This window comes from Acomys minous (assembly GCF_964271855.1).
Source record: "Acomys minous genome assembly, chromosome: 19".
NCBI classification, from domain to species: domain Eukaryota; kingdom Metazoa; phylum Chordata; class Mammalia; order Rodentia; family Muridae; genus Acomys; species Acomys minous.
In genome coordinates this window covers 30074295-30099822 of record NC_140499.1, presented here as the reverse complement: position 1 = coordinate 30099822, position 25528 = coordinate 30074295, and the positions used below count along the sequence as shown (strand labels likewise).

Below are 25528 nucleotides of genomic sequence, written 5' to 3'. Positions count from 1 at the left end.
TGGAGGCTTGACTGCCTAGCTGGCGGCTGTTAGTCTATCCTTTTCTGTTCTGTACGCCTTGAGCAAAAGGACTGCCAGCCCCACAGCCAGGCTGGACTACTCTTACATAAGTTGTGACCATTTTGTACACTCCACAAACACGTTGAGGCAACTACACAGCAAGCACAGGTGTTTGCGTTGGTTTCTGAAGGTCCAGCCCCTAACTAGGGTGGTTTTAACATGAACCTAAATGAGCTTGTAGCCACTTCTACTTAATGCCAGAAAGGAAGCACTTCCCCCTGGTGGCCCAGCCAAAGGACTGCTATGTTTGGCACAAAAAGGAAGATGCTGACCAAACGTACCTTCACTCACATTTGAGGTTTGCTGCAAATGGTGCAAACACCATTTCTTTTGATTTAGAAGCTGGCTGTTCAGATGGTGAGCTGGCTGGAATAGGCACCCCCGCAAACCCTTTATACTGCATCCCTTGCTGCCGCAACTTTGGACCCAACGGTCTTTTCTTGCTCACTGCTAGAGGCAGCTACAGTTCAGCAGCTGCAGCTGCAGCAATGAGAAAAGCAACTTAAGTGGCAACAGCTTCAGCAGCTCAGCAGCATGAACATCAAGGCATAGAAGTGACAAAGCAGCCTGATGCTTGACAGCAGAGGAGAGCTGAGAGGCAAGAATGGTGGAATAGCCTGTTTCTTAACAACTGGACAGGGATAGAAGATGGTAAAGAACCAAACAGACTGGCTGGGTAAGATGGCTCAGTGGGTGAAAAGTGCTTGCTCCAAAGCCTGAAGACCTGAGTTCAATTCCTGGAACCTACATGGCAGAAGAGAAAACTGACTCTTATAAGTTGGTCTCTGACTTGCTAAAACACACTGTGGCACATGTGTTCATGTGAATATGTACTCTCTGTCTCTCCCTAATGTAATAAAAATTATTTGAAAAATAATCAAAGGCCAGGTGTGGTGGCACATGCCTTTAATCCCAGTTCTTGGGAGGCAGAGGCAGAAGCAGGTGGACCACTGTGAGTTTGAGGCCATCCTGGTCTGCAAAGTGAGTCCAGGACAGCCAGGACTAAAACAGAAAGCCTGTCTTGGAAAAAAGCCAGAAACAAACAAACAAACAAATGAACAAACAAAATCAAAGAGCAGGCTTTGGTTCCTGGAAGAGTTTTTGATTTTTAGGGAGCCAGTGTTCTGTTCTGGTTTTTTTGTTTGTTTGTTTGTTTGTTTGAAATATATATATATTATGTATACATTGTTTTGCATGCATGTACCCCTGCATGCCAGAAGAGGGCACCAGATGTCATTATAGATGGTTGTGAGCCACCATATGGTTGCTGGGAATTGAACTCAGGACCTCAGGAAGAGCAGGTGGTGCCCTTAACCTCTGAGCCATCTCTCCAGCCCCTGTTCTGTTTTGTTGTTTTGTTTTTGAGACACAATTTCTCTGCATATTCCTGGCTGTCCTGGAACTTGCTCTGTTGAAAGGCCAGCCTTGAACTCAGAGGTTGGTCTGCCTCTGCCTCCTGAGTGCCAAGATTAAAGCTGTGTGCCACCATGCCTACCAACAGGCTAGAGTTTAAACATAGTGGCAAGGCATTTCAGCAAGCTTTGGGGGAGGAAAAGTTCCTGAGTCAGGGTCTGGCATTGTCTGTTCAAGATTTATTCCAACACCTAAGGCCTTCTACCAAGGATCATTTGCAGGGTTAAGAATCTTGCTACGGAAACCTGCACAAGAGCTGTAGCAGCAGAGGCCACCACCACTGCTGGGCCCAGCTGCTGTGTCTTCTGCTGCCAAGGGTTGCAAAAACTGGCCAAGGCTAGTGCTGTAAGATGTTTTTATTCTTACCTGTGATTTCTGAGTAGGGCAGAAGGAATCTGGCCAGCTGCTTGGAAACACTTGAGCTTGTTTGCCAGGCCTTGAAGCAAGTGTCAGGGAAGCACATGGAATCAGATCTTTTCTGTTGCTTGTCAAAGTGTGAAATTACAAAGGTGCTCTAAGAACTCTTAGACAGTATCTTAGAATGATGATTTTGTACTCACCCTATTATCAAATAATTCTGTTCCTATTTATTTACCCAAAAGAACTGAAATCAGATACCCAGAAACCACTTTGGTGATACTGTCTATAAATGCTTTATTCACATGACCTCAGAAATGGTGACAGTCTAAATCTCTATGCATTTCAATGGCTAATATATATATAATACATCCATAAACAGAACCCTAACTACACAGGAATTGAAGAAAAAATCTAGTACTGGGTTGAATGTGGCAGTTTATGCCTGTAATTCCTAGCAAGGAGGATTGCCACAGGTATCTCCTATCTAGAAACTGAGGTCAGAACAGCACTGTCCACTGTTGCCGGACATGGTGGCATACACCTGTAATCCCAGCACTCACATAGGCAGACACAGGAGGATCTCTGTGAATTCGAGGCCAGGCTGTTCTACAAATTGAGTCCAAGACAGCCAAGTCTACACAGAGAAACCCTGTGTGGAAAAAAAAAAACCAACCAACCAACCAACCAACCAACCAACAAACAAAAAGAGTACAGTTTTTTTTCCCCCCTGAAACAAGGTTTCTCTCTGTAGTCTTGGCTGTCCTGGACTCACTTTGCAGACCAACCAGTCTTGAGCTCTCAGTGATCTGCCTGGCTCTGCCTCTCTGGGGTTAAAGGTGTTTGTCTCCCAGCTTTAAGGCTGAGATTTATTGAACAGCTTGAAGAAACTTCCTAGGGGGTAACTAAGGTAACTAAGGTGTTCTACATGTTGACTGGGGTCTCTTTACACAGACACATACTTGTTAAATCCACTGCATGTTACATGTAACATCCATGTGGTTCGTTGTATGTAAGTTTTACTTCAGTTTGAAGAAATAATAGCAAGAAATGCTCCGGCAGAAGTTAGAATGATGTCTGAACCTAGCTAGGAACTTTTGCTAACTCTCTTAAGGACCTTATAATGCAGAATTTTATGTAAAAATTATCGTACTATTTTTTTTTATTTATATGACTTTTAAACTCCATGGCATTAAAACAAACCCAGAAAAACAAAGGTAAAAAATAGGATAAAAATTCTAAACTTGCGTTTTTATATCCTCCTTAGTTTCCTAACCCCACAGGCAACTTCCGGTGTCAGCTTTTGTTTGTCTCTTTGTCTTACTATTAGTCCTTTCTGAATCTTTGATGGAGGTGGTTCTTAAATTTTGTCATCAGAACAGCACTGTCCTTTAAGGGTTTAAGTCATTCAGATGCCTATATCCTTAATGGTTAACCTTGGACATGCACTGGGCTGGGCCTAAAATTGTCTAAGAGATAAGCCTCCAAATCACACTGTGACAGGTGATCTAGGTTAAGGCTAGCCCAGAAAATTTGTATGAATGGTTACCTGGATAAAGGTTAGCCCCAAGAATGTGTGTGGATGTTTATTTGGATATAGGCTAGCTTCAAGAATTAGTGTGGATGGTTCTCTGGGTAAAGGCTAGCCCCAATAATATGTGTGAGGGCATTTCTTGATTGAGTTATTTAAAAATTTGTAGATCTATCATAAATGGCATCTTTTAAAAAAAGATTATTATGTATACAATGATTTTCCTGCATGTACAACTGCATGCCAGAAGAGGGCACCAGATCTCATAGGCAAGTCTCTTAGTTGTAAGTTGTAGTTTTATTGATGTGAACAGAGACCACAACCAAGGCAGCTCTTATGAAAGAAAGCATTTAGTTGGGAGCTGGTTTACAGTTTCAGAGGTTTAGTCCATTGTCATCATAGTGGGGAGTGTGGCAGGTCTTGGGGCAATAGTGGAAAGCTACATTCTGACCCGTAGGCAGAGAGAGCAGGGAGGGAGGGAGGAATGGAGGGAAAGAGAGAGAGAGACAGGGAGACAGAGAGACAGAGAGAGATTGGGCCTGGCATGGACTTTTGAAATCTCAAAGCCCATCTCCAGTGACACACTTCGTCAAAACCGAAAACCAAACAAACACCAAAACCCTAAGTTCTCAAATATATGAGCCTATGGTGGGTGGTGGTGGTGGGGGCATCCTTTTTCAAACCACTACAACAGCCATATGTCAGGGTGTCCCAGGGAAAAGCTTTGCTTCTCGTCTGCTTGCCTTTGTGCCTCAATTTCTCCATTGTTGTTGCTGCTGCAGCATTCCTTTACATCTATCTTCTTCTGGCTACTGATGTGGAGGAAAGACCTGGAATCCTTCATGTATTTGGCACCAGGTTGGAATTGTGGGACAATCCAGCCTCCTGTGTTGAGCAGGTACCAGGTTCTCCAGTGTGAAAGCCGCTGTTGTTGGACTCTCCAAACCTCATGTACGCCAATCCCATGAGCCCTTTAAAACACATTCTTCCTATGGGTCTGCCCCTCTAGAGGACATAGGGTAATAAGGTGTCCAAGACAGCTTGCCGTTAAACATTCAACATCTGGTTGAAGTGGCGTAGCATTAAAACTGTTGTTAGCTATGTTGACATTGGACTTGGAGATTCCGTTGGACCATGTCTGTTCAAACCAGGGCTACTGGGATTCTTCAAAGCATAGTTTCTTGAAGGGTTTCTCATTTTGATGAACCTCCTTGGACAGTCAAATTAGAAATGCTCCTTTTGGCTAGGACTCTTGCTATTTCTAGCTGCCGAAGCCATGGCTTCTCCTTAAAGGCGCTACAAAAACAAAAGAAGACAGCACAAACAAAAAACACAAAGGAAGCTCAGTCTCTTCCCTATACATTGCTGAATGGAAATCTTGGGGGGGGGGTGATTTCATTCCTGCTTAGTTTACTTGTCACATAGGTCAGAGGGGAAATGAAACAGCAGTCCTTCTAAAGCTAATCCCTTACAATGGGGCAGGAGGATAGTCTTCCAAGTTAGTGCTAGAGGGTTAGATCTGACCACTAGAAACTGAAAACCACACAAGTCATGCAGAATCTTCTGGGTTGTAACATCTTCTATCTTCCCTTCCTAGGCACCTCTAAGCAGCACACCATCCATCACTATGTTTCCTTCCTGACCTCAGTGGGATTTTTAAATCGAAAAAACAAGTTTGTTTTCACAGTCTTTAACTGAAATGTTAGGGAAATAATTCTTTACTACACTTGCTCCGTGTCTCTACTAAGAAATACAACTGTTCCTACTTTTAACTTTGTACAGTTAAACATGATTCATTAAGGAAGGTTCTTACATGAGCCGGGCATGGTGGCACACGCCTTTAATCCCAGCACTTGGGGAGGCAGAGGCAGTCGGCTTGCTATGAGTTCAGGACAGCCTGGTCTACAAAAGCAAGTACAGGACAGCCAAGGCTACACAGAGAGACCCTGTCTCAAAAAAGAAACCAAACAAACCAAAAAATAAAAATAAAAAGACTGGAGAGATAGCTCAGTGGTTAAAAGCACTGGCTACTCTTGCAGAAGACCCTTACTCAGTTCCCAGCCCCACAAGGCAGCTCACAGCCATCTATAACTCCGATTCCAGAGGATCAGATGCCCTCTACTGGCCTCCACAGAAACTGCATGTGTATTGCACACAGCTGTACAGGCAGGCAAAACACCTATACACATAGAGTAAAAACAAGAAATTAAGAAAAAGGATTTTACACGCTATTAATGTTAATATCATCCAATATTCTATCCATAGAGGTCATTTGTTTGTTTGTTTGTTTGTTTGTTTGTTTTTCCAGACAGGGTTTCTCTGTATAGCCTTGGCTGTCCTGGACTCACTTTGTAGACCAGGCTGGACTCGAACTCACAGAGAGTAGCCTGCCTCTGCCTTCCCTAGTGCTGGGATTAAAGGTGTGCACCACCATTGCCATGACTTAAAAAAAAAATGTTTGTGAGTATTTTGCCTGTACAGCCAAGAGGAGGAGACAGGATGAAATAATCAACCTGAGGACTGAGGGAGTCACGGAGGTCAGGGAGCCTGTAGGGGCCTGACCTAGGACCTCTGCATATACGTTATGGCTGAGCAGCTTGGTGTTCCTGTGGGATTCTTTTTTTTTTCCCTGTGGGATTCTTAGCAGTGGGAACAGGGGCTGCCCCTGACTCTTTTGCCTATTTGTGGGACCCTTTTCCTCCTACTTAGTTACCTTGCCTAGCCTTGATGTGATGGTATGTGCCTGGCTTACTGGAGCTGGCTTATTGTTATGTTGTGTTTGGTTGCTGTACCTGTTCTTCTCTGAGGTGGGGAGAGGGATGGATCTGGCTGAGATAGGAGGTGAGTGGGTGTAGGGGCTCAGGGGACAGGTTTTGGGGAGGGTCAGGAAGAAAAACTGTGGTCAGGATATAATATCTGAGATAAGAATTAAAAATTATCATGAAAAAAATCATGTACTTTAATTCAAAACTTTAATTCTAAGTTATAGAAAACCCAAATTTCTCCCCTCAAAATAGATACGTGCATTAGGACATGCAATATTACAATAGAATTGAAATCAGTAGCAATAAGAGAAATCGGTACCCACAAAATACAAATTAGTTTCATAGGTGATATGCTGAACAGCCAGACAAAGAAAGTAAAGAACAGGGTAAATCTTGAGTAATGCTGTCTCTGGAGGGATTTTCTGCTATTTTTTTTTCAAAATATATTTTACACAAGAAGAAACAGAATCTACCTTGATGTCAGTTGGATTGATCAACATAATGTCTTTCCACTGAACTAGTGACTCTACACTAGAACATAGTTTAGTAAATGCAGATGAAATATAGACAGTGTAATAGCCCTTTAATCGGATTCTGTTAAAAACAGGCTTGGATCATAGACATAAGCCACTATACTGAGGTATGTTGGATTTTTAAAAAATTCTTAGTTTTTAAAAACCCTATAGCACAGAATTTTAAAAAATATTTTTAGTTTTTAAAAAATTGACGTGTAAAGCTGGATTTTGAATTTTGAATTTTAAGGCCTAAATTACTCTTACCACTAGGTGGCAACGAGTTAGGAGGGAAAATCAAACCAAAGCAAACCAGTACAGAGAGGAAAGCTAAGCAAAGTAGCCTTGTTGTAACTTTCTTTCTCCTGATACCAAGCAAAGGAAGAGGCCAATCAAACATCTATGATTCCTTAACCTAGGTACCCAGATATGCCTCGCATGTAAAGCAGAACATACACGACTTAACAGGCAAGTTTTGTTTTCAGTTATGGTAGCGAATGCTCCTGAAAGCCCACTTGCTGCACTCGTGTCTCCTCCGTCACCTTAAACACCAATGCCAGCCCTCTCTCCTGTACATCTTGCCTGGTGATCCTCCTTAAGTCTTTATGGTTCAATTTATTAATTGGTTCTTTTTCTCCTCCTTCTACTTTCATGGCTGTTCAGTCTTTGGGGGCAGTTTTGACGACACCCTCCCATATTTCAAGTTTCTTTGTCCTGTGTTCCTTCCTGAGAACTTGAGGAGCAAAGGGTGACCCATGGACTGGCTAACAGCAGTCTTTAGATCTAAGATCTAAGGCTGAGATAAGATCCATTGATTGCTATCTTGTTTTCTGAGGCAGGGTCTTACTATGAATCCCAGGCTCCACATAACCCTGTCCCTGACTCCCAAGGCCTGGGAGTAGAGGCAAATGTCCCTAGGCTCAGTGAGACCAAGTCTTTGATGCTAATTAGGTATTGAAAATTTAAAACAATTTGCATTGTTTTACCATAGTAAAACATAGTACCATAGTACCATAGTAGGGCCTCTCGGACATTTCTCTGTCCTAGGCCTGCCCTATTAACAGCTTCCCTTTGTGTATTAAAGGAGAAAGCATTACCTTGCCACAGCGAGGCAGTAGATGGCATTCTCTCTTGGGGTCCTCCCACTGTGCTCTGAGAAGGATGTGAAGGCGGACCTTAGCAAGCTGTCAGCCCTGGGCGGCTTGCAGTAGAACAGTGGGTGTGAATAATCCACTCTCGAAACTGCAGGGAGGGGGACCTGGGGGAGGTAGGTGTTTTTCACGTGCTTTTCTTTCATGCCAGCTGGGGCCAAGTTTTCCCCCTGGTTTTCTCGATGGTGATTTTGAAGTTCTGAGACCTTGTTTGCGTCTACCAGGGATGGGAATGTGAGGGCTTGTCCTCTGCTGCCCCGTTGTGACACTGGTAAAAGTTTCCCGCTTGGCTGCAGTTTGCAAGGTGGTAGTTTGCTCTGGGAGCTTGGCTGGCTCTTGTCTCCAGCCTTGTACCAGCTCTTGGAGGTCATTTTTGGCTGACTGAAACCATCCACCATCACAGTGTCTCCAACTCTGGCCCCAGGGATGCTTGCTCTGCCAAGCTGGCCTTTATGGAACCTACGGCTCTGAGCTCTGAGGAGCCACTGCTTTATTTTTATATAAATCCTCATCGGAACTGAAAGTTTTAGAAAAGAAACCGTGGACCACATTTTACTCAGTAAATATAACACACAGTCTTTATGCTGGTGTTTCGCTGCAATGGCCAGAGGCGTTTGTCCTGCTGCGTTCTTACATTCCAGGCACAGGACAGTGCAGTTGACAAAGGCCTTCAGAGTTAACAGCTGGCCTGCCTCTGCAGCTGCATGGACAGGGCAGTTGGAGACGTCTGTGTGAAGGGCTTCGTGGCACCATGCTCGATAAGGATGAACGCCAACCGCTTCGTGGGGCTGCACACCCTGCTCTAGAGCCCATTCAGTGAGCTCAGTGTGCCCATGAAAAGCAGCGATGTACAGGGCTACCCTCCGCTGGTACCTGAATGAGTGGAAAAAGGTTGGCAGGAAGGGTTAGTAAGTCAGCAAACCGACAGAAGTAGTTATAATATAAACATATTCCTTTACAATGCTCAGTCCTTACTGTAACGGTGAACGTGGGTTAGCGGGATTGGCTGTTGGTGCAGAAGGTAAAAGTACTGCAGGTGAGCCTGTAGCCCAGCCCTGTGAGGAGAGACACAAGTGCTAGGACTTGCTGGCCACTGGGCTGGCCAGAGTTACAGAGAGACCTTGTCTGAAGAAAGTAAGGTGCAGAGCGCTAAAGCAGGACACTTGCCATCCTCCTCTGGCCTCCATGGATGAGCTTACACACACACACACACACACACACACACACACACACACACACACACACCACACAAACATACACACACACATCTACCACACACACAAATCCACCACACAAGCACACACACACATCCAACACACACACATACACACACATCCACAACACACTAGTTTTGAACTTACTATATAGCTAAGTCTGGCCTTGAACCCTTGACCCTGCTCTACCTTGTTGAGTGATGGCATTGTAGGCTTGAGCTATTGCACCCAGCATGAGCTATATTTTTTAAAGTGGATCAATCTTGGCCCTTCCTACCCCCACTACGCCCAGTTTCTTCTCAAACCTTGAAAGGCAAGTCAAATTTCCTTCCTATTTCCCTATGCAGAGGCCTTCGTGAAGAGACCTCAGCTACCTCTGCCTAACGGCCTCAGTCCTCGGTCCTCAAAGTTACTGTCTTGTCTCGGGGCCTTTGCATATTGTTCAGGAATATCTACTTCAATGCACCAACTGTTTTTGTTTTCTTTCCCCTTACCACTCACCTGAGTGCCAATTCTTTAGTTCTCAACTCATATTTACCTCTCCTGGGTTCTCTTCACACTGCTTGCATGGTGTGCACTGTCGTGCGACCTGCACTGTGCCCAGTCACAGTTCCTTCATATTGAATAGCAATAGCAACACAGCTTGGCTCTATATCCTATTGCTGCGTGCCAAATATACAATTATTGACTCGTTTAACCCCTAGAAACTTCTATGAGATAGATGCCCAGGTGTGCCTGGCTAACAGTGAGGGCACAGAGCTTCAAACTGTGATAATAAGGCCTCGGAGTTCAGAGCCCCAGATATTTTGCAGTTCTGCTTCTCCAGGAATTGGTCATTTGCATTTCCCCCTTTTCTGTACCTTAGGCTTACCCAATACAGCAACCATCTTTTTTTTTTAACTGCTGAATTTCTTAGATCTTTACAGTACATAGTAAGTGCCCAATACGTGCAGGAAACTTATAACCCCTACCCAGATGGACAGGACATTCTCCCCAGTTGAGTGGAGAGGGGGTCTGACTTTCACATGAACTCTGGTCCCCCATATTTGACCACGTCCCCTGGATGGGGAGTCCTGGTGGCACTCAGAGGAAGGATAGCAGGCTACCAAGAAAAGACTTGATACCCTATGAGCATATACAGGGGGAGGAGGTCCCCCTCAGTCACAGTCATAGGGGAGGGGAGTAAGGGGGAAATGGGAGGGAGGGAGGAATGGGAGGATACAAGGGATGGGATAACCATTGAGATGTAATATGAATAAATTAATAAAATGTATTTTTTAAAAGGTGCTGATTAGGTGGAGATGACTAAAAGGAGCATCTCAGTCTGACCATGTACATCTTTGAAATCTCTGTTTCCTTACCTGTAAAACAAAATGAAGAGTAACCACTGCATGAAAGTATTGTACATATGAAGGCAATACACATAGTCCAGCGTTTGAGCTTGGGCTGCATGCTCTATACCACCAAGTGAAGATAACACTATTTGTTCAGATTTAGAATATGAAACAGGACTACAACTATTGCTAAACAGAAACTGATGGAAACTGTAAGAACTCTGCCTTTAGTCTTTCTTTTTTTTTTTTTTGTTAATATATTATTATTTTTTTTCTGAGTGATGAGTTTTTATTTTTATTTATTTTTTAATACATTTTTATTAATTTATACATATTACATCTCAGTTGTTAGCCCATCCCATGTATCCTCCCATCCCTCCCTTCCTCCCACTTCCCCCCTACTCCCCTCCCCTCCCCTAAGTCTGTGTCTGAGGGGGACCTCCTCCCCCTGAATATGCTCATATGGTATCAAGTCTCTCCTTGGTGACCTATTATCTTTCCTCTGAGTGCCACCAGGCATCTCCATCCAAGGGACATGATCAAATATGGGGCACCAGAGTTTGTGTGAGAGTTAGATCTCCTTCTCCACTCAACAGTGGAGAATGTCCATCGGCTAGTCCGGGTAGGGGTTCAAGGTTTTTACTGCCTATTTTTTCCTTGGCTGTTGCCACAGTTTGCGGAGGACCCCAGGGCCCAGACTCTCCTGTAGTTTTCCAGGACCCACTGGATCCTTCCATTTCCTCTTTCTCCCAGGCTTCTCACACCTAAAGTTTCAATAGGATGTCCTCCCCTCTTACCCACTATTCTGGTAGGTACAGTTTTTCATGGGGACGTACACCTTGGACTAGTGTCTCGATATAAGTGAGTATATACCATTTAGCTCTTTTTGCTTCTGTGTGAACTCACTCATTATGACAATTTCTAGTTCAATCCATTTGTCCACAAATTTTGGAAATTCCTTGTTTTTAATAGCTGAGTAGTCTTTCTACGGAGCCCTTGGAGCACCTGGTGGTGTCTGCACTTTGGCAAATCGTGGTTAAATCACCCACAAGAGGGCACTGTTCTAAAACACCCTACCACTAACAACGTATTAAACCCAGGCCCTTTGGGTAGCAGCTGGTTGTAGTAGCACAGTAAAATGCCCACCAGCTTCTCCAAGCTAACACGTTCCACAGCCCCAGGCACACATTGCCCTGCATGTATGGCAAAAGAGTGAACGATGGCTCCAGTGAGAGGGAGCTGTTTATCTGGTTCTCAGCAAACACATTCATTCACGCAGAGTGAGATTCATGGCAGAGCGACACAGACAGAGTGCAGCTTGGAATCCTGTCTGGGATGTTCTGATGGTCACTGTATGTGCAGGGGCTGGGTGGAGATAATGACAGGTGGCCATGTCAGTTCTTTTTTTTTTTTTTTCCCTAATAGTGGATTTATTAAAATATTTTTAGTATCTCACAAAATGTCCAGATTGGCTGTGATAATTTACATGCTTACTAGCAGCATTTAAATAATTTCTTTTATCCACATCTTCACCAACATTTTATTTCTTTTCATATTTGATAATAGCTATTCTTTTTTGGTTTGTATTTGCTTTTATTTTTTTGTATTTTAATTAATTAATTTATTCTGATTACAACTACATTGTTCTCCCATCATTTGTATCCACTCCTCCCTCCCTCCCTCCCTTCCCCACCCTATTACCCTCCCCTAGGTCCATGATCAAGAGGGATCTCCTCCCCCACATTATGGTCACAGGCTACCAAGTCTCAGCTTGGTAGCCTGCCTATTCTTTCTTTGAGTGCCACCAGGCCTCCCCACCAAGGGGGAGGTTGTAAGGCCTCTACAGAGAAGCCTGACTCACTGTCATTTCTAAGCTCTGATACAACCAAATGTTTAAAACTGAATAACAGCTTACAGTTTTGTAACAATGCCTGTCGTTAAACCCTGGCATTTCAAAGAAAAACCAATCACAGTTATAACTCAATGCAAATTCAACAATTGTATTTGGAGTTAAATTATTTTAACAATTACATTTAGCTAATAAATTTGGCTGTAGGAAGAAGTGGTCACCGTTTTCAGCTTATCACCTGGCAGATTTTAAAAAAAATCTTACTGCTTAATAGGATAATTAAATGTGAGTGGCAAGATATGTATTCTGAAGATAAGAATATTGAATCCCATCACCCTGGAGGCAGAGGCAGGTGGAGTTTAAGGCCAGCCTGCTCTACAGACAATTTCCAGGATGGCCAAGGATACACAGAGAAAACTCTGTCTTGAAAAACAAACAAACAAACAAAGTATGATGTGCAAATTAAACATCATAGATTTAGTTAGTGTTCCAGAGGAAAATCTGCCTGGATTGCAACTCAGGACGCATACCAATCCTGGTGACACTCCTGCTATCCTGATTCATCAAATAGTTCAATAATAGTAATAATAATAAAAATATCTTATTGGATTGTGTAAGGCGAAGTTGGTTTGCAGCAGGCCATGGCTACAGAGAGAACTCAGGAGGCTTAGAGTAAAGTGACTTAAATCTGTCTAACATCTGTGTTAGCGCCCGTACTTGAGTACTGGTCCTTCCTTTGATAAGTAGCGTTGGACTTTAGGTTTTTGCCCAAGAAGACATCCCATGAGAAATTCTTTCCATCCATCCCAGACATCCAAACGAAGCGTTGTGCCTGTGGATCAAGAGAGGCAGTTTATGGTCCAGTCTGTCGCTGTGGCTCAGCAGTACCTTAAGTTTTAATGATAGCTTTCTCCACACGTAGTGAGATGCATAGGAGGACGAAACCTTGGAACCGGGCGCAGGGAAGGGATTTTCTTTTAAGCCTTTGTTGGCTGGGAAAAGCCCTTTAACATCACGAACTTCTGCTTTTCCTTCTGCTCAGTGTGTGCATATAATGCCTAAATGACAGGGATTTTCATGAAAAAGAAAATCCCACACTTATGAGCAGTTTTCATTCTTCTTATTTTGTTGTGCCCACATCCAAAACGGGTCTTCTTATACTCTTTGCCCAACAAATTTTATGCAGTTTTGGGTGAATAGGTATGTCAAGTCACCACCCACATGGTGGCTCACAGGGACCTGTACCTCAAGCTCCAAGGGATCTGATACTTTCTTCTGGCACCTGTGGGCACATACACATCCAGAAAAACACACACACACACAGGTTTTGTTTGAGATAGGGTTTCTTCCCTGGATGCCCTGGAACTCAGAGATCTGCCTGCCTCTGCCTCCCAAGTGCTGGGATTAAAGGCCTGACAGATAAATATTTTTAAAAAGTATTAAATTTGGTTGAGTATTTGATACATATGTAGATCATTTTCAATAGTTTTCAGAGTTAACTCGTGTTTTAACTTTACGATTGTCACTGCTGGGAGTGTTGCCTCACATAGCTGTCTACGTACCACAAATGCTGAAGGATGCTTAGTGCCATTTCAGAATCATTGAACATTCTGTCCTTAATCTCAAGCCAAGATTCACTTAATAGTATCTGTGTGCAGGTACATGTGTTTAGAAGCTAGAAATCATGGTTGAGTGTCTTTTTAAATCCACTTTTTACTTTTTTCTTTTTCTTTTTTAAAAATATTTTTATTAATTTTTTTGCATATGAGTGCTCTATCTGCATGTGCACCTCCACATCAGAGGAGGGCATCAGATTTCAATATAAATGGTTATGAGTCACCATGTGATTGCTGGGAATTGAACTCAGGACCTCTGGAAGAGCAGACAGTGCTCTTATCTGCTGAGCCATCTCTCCGGCCCTTACTTTATTTTTTTTTCAGACAAGATCTCTTATTTGATCAAAACCCCAGCAATTTAACCAGACAAGTTAGCCAGAAGGCTCCATGAAGGCCCTTGTGTGTGTCCCCTAGAGCATGGTCTATAGGCATGTGTCATTGCACCTGGAGTTTATGTGGGCAGTGGGGACCAAACCTGGGTCCTTCTGTTTGTGTGGCAAGCACATTGTCAACAGAGCCATCTCCTCAACTCTCCATCTTAATATTTTCTTTTGGAGATGGGGGCAGTCAATGTCTCCCTAGGTAGCCAGCTTGCAACTTGCCATATAGACCGTGGTGACTTTATATTCATGGTGATCTGCTTGTCCATGCCTCCTAAGTGCTAGCATTCTAGGCATGTGCCACCATGGTTGGCTTATTGAACTGTGCTTCCCTGTGTTGTTGGGGAAATCCTTTCAGTTTAGTCTCTGATTTTCACCCTCCCTTTAGGATTACTATATGTTCACAATCCTATAGTGAGACTTTTTCTACTGGTCTGGAAGCCCAGGATGCTTTCATTTGTCCTCTCTGACCATCCATAGTTCTGCATCTTGTGAGTTTCAGCCCACATTCTCCTCAGGGACTCCTTGTGATCCCATTAACTTACACCAACTTGGTTTGTTGGATTATAACCGAGGACTTGCCCATGGCTCATCTTTTCCCACTTTGCTGTAAATGCTCAGTGTGCAGAGGCAGCTTTGCGCATTTCTGCATGAGCTAGTATGTATGATAGCTTACTCACTGAGAAACTTAGGTCTTCAGTTTTCCAACCTGGACTTCATGACACATCCCACATTTGATTTTCCACTGCTTTGGGAGAGTGATTCAGAGGTTCCTTTTAGATAGCCTCAAGGATGGCTCATTGAATGGAAAGGGTCTCCAATGAGAACGCTGGCCGGGATTCCTCTAGTTAAAGCAAGTGGGCTGGCCACCCAGGGAATGCTGGGTCTGCCTTAGGAATGGCGAGAAGCATGCGGAAGTCTCACCACCGCCACCCCATCCTTCTCTTGAGCCTCCCTTCCAATGTTCTGTGTTCTCCAACTCGCCAGGAGATCTTCCTAAATGGTCCTGGGCTCTGGATTCCTCAACATATCTAGAGTAAAACATTAAGAAACTTGTTTTGTTTTTTTTTAATCTGGGAAATGTCGGTTTGGACCAAGTAATTTCTAAATTCTTTCCAGCTTTAAGATGCCATATTCCAAGAAGCAAGTGGAAGAATGCCATCCAGAAATTATCCTAGTTTTGATTTATCATTTGATTTTTACTTAAAGAAATAGATTACCAGTTGCCTGGGCACTAATGACAGTGCGAGCTCTATGTTCCAGGCCGTGCGAGCCTCCATCAAGTACTGAGAACTGAAGTATCACTCTGGGGACAAAGCCTACAACTTCACTTTCTCTGATCAAAAGTGGAGGCAACCGTTGAAACCAAAGTTCTTAGCTCCCTAGTTCCAAACAACATGAAAATAGGTTGCTCAGCAAATAAGAGCCAGGAGAAATAGCAATACATGTGGATTTAGCAGTTACACAAAGCAAAATTATTTAACTCAAGCATGCCTACAGAGCCCCGTGTGTCTTAGGAGAACTCAGAATCCTCTGCAGCAGGTGTTCTAGCGGCCTTGCTCTCAGAGGCGGGCTGCTCTTCCCCAAGGACTCGCTCCCCTCTCTGACAGTGCAGGTTAGACAGAGCAAGCACTTTTCCTTCTTGATGTTTGGCTACAGAAGCAGTGACCTGAAAGTATGGTATTGAAAGAGAAGCTGTTGGGTAGACTTCTGTTGGGTAAATTCCAGGCAGCTAAGGCAGATTCTCATCCTGCATAGCACTGCTGATAAAAAAAAAAGTTGTTTTAGAGCTGGAGAGATGGCTCAGAGGTTAAGGGCACTGACTGCTCCTCCAGAGGTCCTGAGTTCAATTCCCAGCAACCACATGGTGGCTCACAACCATCTGTAATGTGACCTGACGCCCTCTTCTGGCCTGCAGGTGTATGTTCAGCCAGAGCACGGTATACATAATAATAAATAAATAAACCTTTTTTTAAAAAAAAGTTGTTTTCATATAACTGACAACATTCAAAAGTGAGATTATACAAAGCAAGTGTCAGAACATTGTATCATAACGCTGCCACCTGCGTTAAGAGAGAAGAAAACTTAAACTCCCATATGTGCTTGAAATATACTTTAAAAGACAAAGATGCTGTTCCTTGAGTTTCGTACTTCCACCCTGAGGACATTAGCAAAACGTTGCTTTAAGAATGAGTAGAGATGAGCCAGAGAGATGGCTCGGCCGTTAAGAACATGAGGCCCGCTCTTGCAGAGGACCTGGAGGTCAGATCTCAGCACTCGTATTAAGGAGGCTCATAACCACTCATAACCCCAGCTCTAGGGGATCTGACTCCCTCTTCTGGCCTCGAAAGGACATGTGCACATATACATCTGCACACACACAATTAAAACTTTTAGATTAAATACAGGTATAAGTAAAGCTACAAGGCTTTTATTTCCTATTATACGAAACCAGATGAAGGCGCACACATTGGTAATTTACACCCCTGGTGTGCCTTCTGAGCTTTCAGTTTTGCAACCGCTCCATTTGTTTCGCCTCAGTTTGTGGTTTTTAAACCGTGATAGCAGTCGTGGTTCCCTGTAGGGAGGTGACTGAGTGCCCAGGGGGCCAGGAGGCCTGGGAGAGGTATCACCATACATCCATTTATACTACTGATAGTTAAATCACACAACATATTCGCTAATTTAGGGCAAATAAGGAAGCTTAACAGTCTGCAGATAAAAAAATCTAGGCTTCCATTTTTCTCCAGAAAAGTTGCAAAATCTGGTGTAGAGGAGCTCCGGCTCTGGGTGGCAGCTGACATGAACGGTGAAGGGCAGTACCGGCATCAGTCTGGTAGTCCCCGAGGGCGTTGCAGTCATACATCTCCAGGCCCTTTGGCGTCCGGAGACAGTAGACGCTCACGGGGAAGCCACATCTTCGAGTGACCAGCTTTCTCAGGTCAGACACCTTCTTCTCCAGGATCGACGCGTTCTCCATCATAGGCATCCTCTCCTGGGTCACAGCATTGAACACATAGAGAGTAGGCTTGTCTTCTTTCTGCAGGAGAGAAGAGGGGACACTCACTGTCTGAAGGCTGTCTTAGGGACACCCGACTCTGAGCACCTCTATCTCCCGTGACATCTGTGCGAAGGGGGAAAAACAGAGCCAGTTGCTGTGATTGAAAGGATGAAGGCTACGGGGCTCAGCATTCCACAGACGCAGATACAGAAGCGCAGTGGTAACTGCCAGTTTGCACCCCGTGCTTATAGAGAGGACACTGCAGAGACCACTCCTCCACTATGCTGTGCTTAACACAGAGAGACTGTGGTTTCTTAACCTTTGGCCAATTTTTTAAAAAAGTCCCTTTTCTGACATTCACTCTGGAGGTAGGATCCAAGTGAGTGCATAAGGATCCATTTCCCTACCGTTGTGTGTTCTTCCTTGTCTATGTGGTTTGCCTTTTTTTTTTAATTTTTAATTTTATAAAACACACTAACCACTTATATTTATTTTTTGCTGTTTGAATATGGAAATACAAAATATAGGTTTTAAAAAAATTTTTCTTTTATTCCTTTTATTTTAGAGTCCAACTAGGAAAGCAAGTAGAATTGAGACATCTGAAGTGACGATAGAACGTTTGGGGGAACGTTCACGCTCTCGGTGGCAGCTTAGCTAAGCGAGGCCAGGAAGGAGTGGGGAGATGAATACCTTTCCTCCAGTCTACGGAAGTGAGACTGGCCTTACTTCCCCTTCAGCAGCTGCAGGACTGTAACATTCTTTCCAGTGCCCCGTTATTGGTTGGGCATGTGCAAACGCATGGTACTGCCCCAGAATGTGCCCCTCAAGGCAGCTTTCTCAGAAGGGAATACTGGCTTTCAGGTCCTTTGTGCACCCTTCAGCCAACCCAGCCACTTACCACATCTCACCTGTAGAGATTTGAGAGGTTGGGAGATAAAGGCAGGGGGGTCAGGAGTTCAAGACCAGCCTCGTCCACATAGAAAGTTTTCTATATAACTGTCTCAAAAGACAAAAGGTAAATTCTTCTCTGATTTCTCCTGGAGCCTGTTCCTGCTAGAAACTTACAGCATGTTAAATCCATTCCCCTTTTCCCAGATACCACTGTCATAATATCAATATATGCATCTCAAAAATTCTTGGAGGAAGAGTGTTTCTGATGAAATATGAGGCTCTGGTGTTTTGATTGACGGCCCAATTTCATTTACCAAAACCAGTTGAACATATTCAGGGGTTCTTCTTTACACTGAGAGCCAGCCCAACAAGCTGAGATGCTGTCTGTGCCAGTGGGCTAAGTGTTCTGAGTATAGGTTGTAATAATTTCACTCAGTAAGAGTGTTCACATTTCCCTTTGGCTCCCTCCAGTAAGTATCTGCCAAATTTATCCCTGAAATATTTATAGTCAGTCAGAAATACTATAACCGTATAATTATAAGGCAGCAGAGAGGGACTGGAAAGGCAGTTTAGTGGTTAAAAGCACTTACTGCTTTTCCAGAAGACTCAAGTTCAGTTCCCTGCACACATACAAACATATCAGGCAGCTCACAACTACTTGTAAATCCAGTTCAGGTGCTCTGATGCCATCTTCTGGCCTCTGCTTCTCCCCTCAGGGTATCCAGGCTCTTTTCCCAGGGGGCTGGGCTGGAGGAAGTAAAACTTAGCCAAGGCAGGTGGGTGTAATGCAGAATCTTGGTCAGCAAGTGAGTGCTCAAGAGCCAGCTTCGGTGAGACAGCTCATTTAATTGGGAGGAACAAAGGCTGTTTAAATCTTTGTGGATTAGGTGGGGCTATTGAGGTGAATGCACATCATTGGCCAGGGCCAAGGTGGAGGGGAATGCCTTATTTACAAGAAGAAGAGTTCCAGGTGCTTGCTGGGCATAACCTTATAAGGAGAGAGGAAATTTAACATGTAACTTGGCTGGCCACCACATTAAATGACCACCTCAAGGATGGCAGAGATGGGGGCTGTAAAGCTACGTTCACCAGAACATGCAGGCCCAGGGTCAGGAGGGCACAATCCTACTCCTGCTGGTCTCAAGACAAGACTTTTGGGGTTTGAACACTTCCCAACTTCATTCTTGCACCAGGCCAGCTCCCTTGGTCACATGACTCCCCAGCCCCACATGTGGACACCTGCACATATGTGACGTATGCGTATGTGTGTGTGTATAGACACATATACAATTTTTAAAGTAGTGGCAGAGAAAGAAAATTTATAATTTATACAGCAGCAGGTTCTTATTTCTTTAGAGTCCCTGATTTCTTTTTATCTCTCTCTAATTTATATTTATCAAGCCAGGCATGGTGGTGCAGGCCTTTAATCCCAGCACTGGGGAGGTGGAGGCAGGTGGATCATTGTGAATTCGAGGCCAGTCTGGTCTACAAAAGTGAGTCCAGGACAGCCAGAACTGTTACACAGAGAAACCCTGCCTCGAAAATCAAAACAAAAAATATTTATCAATAAATGCAAAAAATTGCAAATGAAATGCAAATAAACAGATAACAACATGCAATCAAAACTGTAGAGGCTTACGTTGATCTTAACAGTTAACTAAGTTGATCTTAATAAAAAAATATATATGTATACATATACATTTATATATAATTGAAACAGGGCAGAATATTAATTATCTTATCATTATAAAAGGTCTCTACTCTGTGTATGTGTATATATATATATATAAAATTTTGGAGCAAGTATTAACAATGAAAGATTGCAAAATAGCTGGCAGCTTTAGATGAAAATGAGAAGTGACTGGAAAAAAATACTATCTGTGTTTCATAAGTCTCCGGAAACACCTTCAAGTCTGTTGCTTTTTTTTTTTTTTTTACACACTAGAACTTTTTATCAATGAACACAGATGACATCCCATTTCATTTGCAATGTGGAGAAAATAGTTTCCATTGCGCTATTGTAACACTTGTCCGCTATTTTATAAACTCTGTGTTCCTTTAGTAGTTTGAATTGTATGATGTATAGCACCAGAAGACAGGTCTGCCCTGGATTGTATGGAAAAAGGAGCATATAGATGCCTTTAGGAGACACAGAGGCCCTTGTGCCTATAGATAAGCAGAGGAGAACCAGGAAAGTTAAATACATAGGGTTGTCCCTTCAGGGGAGAGATGCAGAATCTGTTTTCCACCGAAAAGGCTACGAGCAGATGTGCTTATTAGCCTGGTGCTTTCTGTGCTGTCTGTGTGGCTGAGATCACACTGGATCTTCCTCCATCCTCTATCACCTATGTTTATGGAATGTGTCACATGCAGTCAATCTAGAGAGCCCATCTTTAAGGAGGATATCACATGTATTTGCACAAAGAATTTTGATATAATTATGTCTTTTTAAAAAAATATTTTTATTTAATTTATGTGCGTTGGTGTGAGGGTGTCAGATCTTGGAGGTACAGACAGTTGTGAGCTGCCATGTGGGTGCTGGGAATTGAACCCGGGTCCTTTGGAAGAGCAGACAGTGCTCTTAACCACTGAACCATCTCTCCAGCCCCTAATTATGTCTTTTTTATTGTGTACATAGGCTGTTTTAATTAATTCCGAATGAAAACAGGTAGTTCAATTATATGCAAGTATATCAGATGGTATTAGATAAACAACACCATATGCAAATCAAGGTTGGACACATATAAGATTAGATTTGAGAGGCCCACCTGCCACCACATGATGGGCATGGGCAGGCAGAAGAGACCCACCCCTGTGCAGCCTGCTGGCTATGGGCACCACTGCGATGTGCAAGTATGTGGTGGAGATATGGTAGACAAGGAGAAGCAGAATGGTTTGAACACTATGAAGAGGTGGGACGGGAGAGGTGAGAGTGCTGAGGAACAGCCTGTGCTACCACTTGAGGCCATGGTCAAGTCTGGCCTGTGTTGCTGCTGAGGGTCTACAGCCCTGCAGCAGCAGGGGTTTGTGTTGATGTCTATGGACCATGTTACCCCCAAAGGCCATACAGATGCCCCTGGTCTGGGTTGCTACCTGGGGCCAAGTCAATGTCCAAGGGCTGTGCAGAGCTGGCCCTGTCCCTCGTTGGCTGAGGCACTCAGGAGAGCTGGCTTCACTTCTCACTGGCTTCAGCAGTCATGGGAACAGGGGATGGGAGTGATGTCCTCCTCTGCCCTTGCCCTTCACCACCTGCACCAGGCAGTCAAGAGAGTGGGAGAGCTGACCCTGCTCCTGGCTGGTTGTAGCACTTGGGTAAATTAGCTGGGGCAGTGCTGGAGAGCTTGCCCTGGTGGTGTGGGTGCGGGAGCGCTGGAGGGCTGATTAATTCAGCTACCATCCAGGCAAGATCACACCCAACATCTATAAACTTCTGGTGTGCATGAAGGGGCAAGTCCGGAAGATCCAAAACTGCAGGATCTCCATGACATAGGACGGCAACAGGATATCCCAGAGGAGTCCCAGTGAGGATCCTGTATCCATAGTCTAGCAGAACCCACAGCCTCAAACCAAACTAATGATTTAAAGTTGCAATTAACACTTACAAGTAAAGATGTGTGGTCAGGAGCTGGTGCAGAGACAATGGAAGAATGTTGCTTGCTGGTTTGCTCCCCTTGGCTTTCTCAGCCTACTTTCTTATAGAACCCAGTTCTTACAGAACCAGCCCAAGTGTGGTACCATCTCCTGTGCAATGGGTCCTCCTACATCAATTAGCAATCAAAAGCATGCCTCATAGGCTAATCTGGTAGGGACGTTTTCTCAATTGAAGTTCCCTCTTTCCAGATAACGGTAGCTTGTGCCAAGTTGACATAAAACTGGCCAGTACAGATGCTTCCCCATCATTCTTATTACTACTGAGAATCTCCGCTTCATCATGTGACTCCCCTGAATCCTTATGACCAGGGAGGTGACCTCATCTGCTCCTTTCTGTACAGATATTTCAGAGCCATCCTTTAAGAGTTTCTGGTCTATGGTGAGTCCTGAGATGATGCGATGGGGCAGATGGCAAGGGATGAAGGAAAAAGGAGCGAAAGAACAAACAGGGGACAAGGGGAATGGTGTATCTGTGTCTTACTGCTCTTTCTAAGCATGAAACCCACATTTGACCTTGTGTATACTGTAGAGGAGAATACAAGGCAAGAATGGCTGGAGAGATGGTTCAATAGTTGAGTGTGTACTACTCCTATAGATGACTTAGGTTTGGTTCTTGCATACACAATTATGTGTACACACATACATATAATTAAAAATAAATCTTTAAGGGGCTTGAAAGATAGCTCAGAGGTTAGTGGAATGTACTGCTTACAGAGGACCTGAGTCTGATTCCCAGAACCCACATCAAGTGCCTCACCATCACCTGTAGCTCTAGCACCAACATCTTTTTTTTTTTTTGCCTCCTTAGACACCAGGCATGCACTTATACACATAGAAAAATAAGTTTAAAAATTAAAAATATATATACTTTAAAAAAGTAAATAAAAGGGGCTGGAGAGATGGTTCAGAGGTTAAGAGCACTGACTGCTATTCCAGAGGCCCTGAGTTTAATTCCCAGCAGCCACATGGTGGCTCACAACCATCTGTAATGGAATCTGACACCCTCTTCTGGCCTGCAAGTGTACATGCAGGCAGAGCACTGTATACATAATAATAAAGAAATGAATTTTTTAAAAAAAAGTAAAGAAAGGAAATCCCTATTTTTTAAAAAAGGATCTTGCTATATAGCCTATGCTGCCATCAGACTTATGATCCTCCTGCCTCTGCCTCACAAGCACTGGGATTACAGCTTTGCATCAACCACACCAGCCCATGAAAAGCTTTTATTAAGCTATGAAATTACTTAGCTGACTATCCACAACTTACCTTCAAGTGAGAGAGACATCTTGGCCAACCATTATCCTAACGATCATACCTTAAGAAAGCATTTGAGAGTTGAGCAGAATGATATTCCGACATCCGACAGACTCCAGCTGTTCCTCAGGGCAGCTCCAGCATGCAGCAGCTCCAGATAACACCTGCCTTGCTTGTCTTCAGAAAGGGGAATGTGGAAATGATCCTTAAAGAGCAATGGCATCTTGTGAAAACAGTCTGCCTCTTTATTAGCAGAACAGAGATACAGTGGTTCCCCTCCCTCTTTTCCTTCTTTCTCTCTGTCTCTCCATCCCTCCCTCTTTCCCTTTTCCTCTCTTCCTCCTTCCTTCCATACCTTCCCATACGGAATTGTAATGGTTTTAGAACAAAGGAAAGAGTAGGGTTCTTAACTTTGAACCCCATTGTTCTCCATTAGTTTATGTTTAAGTTTTAATTGGAAAACCCCTACACATTCATTTTTTAAAATTATGATGTTTTTGTGTGTGTGTTAGTGCTTTGATCGCATGTATGTCTATGTACCACAAGGGTGCTTGGAACCTGGTGATGCTACAAGAGGGCATTGGAGCCTCTGGAACTGGACTTAAAGATGGTAGTCAGCTGGCATGTGAGTAGTGGGAATTGAACCCAGGTCCTCTGGAAAAAAAATAGCTATTGCTCTTAACCACTGAATTCTCTCCAGTCCCTACAGATTTATTTTTGTTAGCTCTAAGTGAAATTGAGTTTTTTCTTCTTTAATTATATTTAAGTCATTATCTGTATAGACTACTGTACCTGTCAGACAACTGGCACATTCTTTGCATATGCTAAAGTTAGTGCCATATTCCTTGTCCTTTTATGAATAATTGCAGTAAGCTATCTGGCCCAGGCATAACCCATGAATTAACTAAAGAAAAGTGAAACTTGACAGCTGCCCCTTGCCCCCCCCTCAGTTTGTTTTCTTATCTAAGATTCCCATATATACCATATTCTTAATCAATCTACTATGTAAACATAATATTTTCCAAAGCCTTTGTTCCTTGTGTTAAAAATGTACCTAATAGTATATTTATCCTATGCACATTTTAAACTGTAAGGCATAATTAAACTGACACACGTCATATGACCTTAACAAAGCACATACCTTTACCATCTGCTTGATGGCTTCCACGGACTCATGTGGTGAAACATCAAATGCCTCAAAAGATCCCTCAAAAGCTATGAAGATCCTCATCGTTCAGTTACCTTCTCAAAAACAAGATGCACAAAACAAAAAGCCAGTTTTTAAAAATTAGCTGGAAAAATTCCCAATTCCCAATTAAAGACAGAATTGATGACCAGAGGCAGCTGTCACTGTCTGTTCTCCATGGCGACTTGACACATTCACAGTATCCCAGTGTGGGACAGTCCAGGAGCTCTGCTGGAGGATGTGTCTCTTGCACAAGATATTTACAACAGCCACCTGGTTCTCAGATTACAGAAACCAGTGCCTGTGACAATGGCGGAGACGAGTGTGAGCAGGCTTCTGGCATGCAATGCAAAGATCCTACACACAAGTTACACTTTGGTGATGCAGTTGCCATCCTGTGACTCCTGAGTATATATTGACTCAAGGACAGCTGATCTTAGAACCTGTAAGAAAGCTGGCACACAGCTAGGCAAATGGAGCTGATTTTGCTGAGTGAGACGGTCCTGAAAATTCTCTGTAAATATCTGCGTGCAAACATTCTTGTTTCCATAACAACTTTGTGTACTTGTTCCCTGGCAGTGTGTCCGGTCCTGCCGTGGGTTCACAGAACAATACCCATTCGCACCAGGGAAACGCATGTGGCTTGCCCCTCCCATCCTTGTATGGTTAAATGTGCTGCATAGCAACACGACATAGTTGATATTGCTTTTAGTCTTTGTACATCTCAGAACACACATTGAAAATAGATTCTTCCCTTATGCAAATACAAAATACATTCTAACCACAATTTCCCCTCCCTCCTCCCAGGTTTTCCACCCCTTCCCTCTCATCTAGGTCCACTCCCCCTCCATTTCCCTTCAGAAAAAAAAAGCAGATATCCAGGGCACAACAGCTAAACAGGAAAAAACAATACAATAAGACAAGGCAAAGGCTCTCATATCAACACTGGACAAGGCAACCCAACAGGAGGAAAAGAGTCCCCAAAACAGGCAAAAGAGTCAGAGATATACCTGTTCCCACTGTTAGGGGTCCCTCAAAAACACCACCACAATTTGATAAATAATGCCACCCAAACAGCCAGCTCCTCCATACGGAGGTAAGTTTTCTTTTGATTTGGTCTTGGTATGGTCGAGAACCATGGTGATGGGGGGTGGGGGTGGGGAAGCTGGACATGGTTCAGATTCTGAACTGGCTGCCTCCCTCCCTGTGCTCAGAAAATAAAGCTTTCATATTAAGGTTCTGCACTTGAAGTGAGTTTTCTCAGCTTCCACTCCGAACCCAGAGAGCGCTCAAACCTGTAACTTGTAACCTGTTTTGAGTATCCCTATTATGTGCTTTGGAAATCTATTTTGTGGTATCAATC

General features: G+C 43.6%; 1 protein-coding gene across 2 annotated transcripts; it reads right to left on the bottom strand.

Moving 5' to 3' along the window:
- Window positions 1-3722: 3722 nt before the first annotated feature.
- ANKUB1 (ankyrin repeat and ubiquitin domain containing 1) lies at window positions 3723-24674 on the bottom strand. Of its 2 annotated transcripts, none has more exons than XM_084769741.1 (6): window positions 24121-24674; window positions 23041-23184; window positions 17006-17222; window positions 12904-13018; window positions 7736-8662; window positions 3723-4657 (listed from the first exon to the last, which is right to left on the bottom strand). In XM_084769741.1, exons 1-6 carry the CDS (start codon window positions 24208-24210, stop codon window positions 4555-4557), a joined length of 1596 nt encoding a protein of 531 aa, XP_084625867.1. In that variant the 5' UTR covers window positions 24211-24674; the 3' UTR covers window positions 3723-4554. The 2 variants fall into 2 exon arrangements, with proteins under 2 accessions (XP_084625867.1, XP_084625868.1); XM_084769742.1 differs by having other exon boundaries at window positions 23041-23156; window positions 24121-24222.
- Window positions 24675-25528: the final 854 nt, after the last annotated feature.

What these genes read in the sequence shown, in the direction of transcription:
- ANKUB1 (XM_084769741.1), bottom strand. Translation starts at nt 24,210, where the DNA reads ATGAGGATCTTCATAGCTTTTGAGGGATCTTTTGAGGCATTTGATGTT. An exon ending in GGACTACCAGACTGATGCCG is followed by an intron (nt 13,019 to 17,005) that starts GTACTGCCCTTC and finishes CTTGATCCACAG; the next exon opens with GCACAACGCTTCGTTTGGAT. An exon ending in AAGGAAGGACCAGTACTCAA is followed by an intron (nt 8,663 to 12,903) that starts GTACGGGCGCTA and finishes CCACTCATTCAG; the next exon opens with GTACCAGCGGAGGGTAGCCC.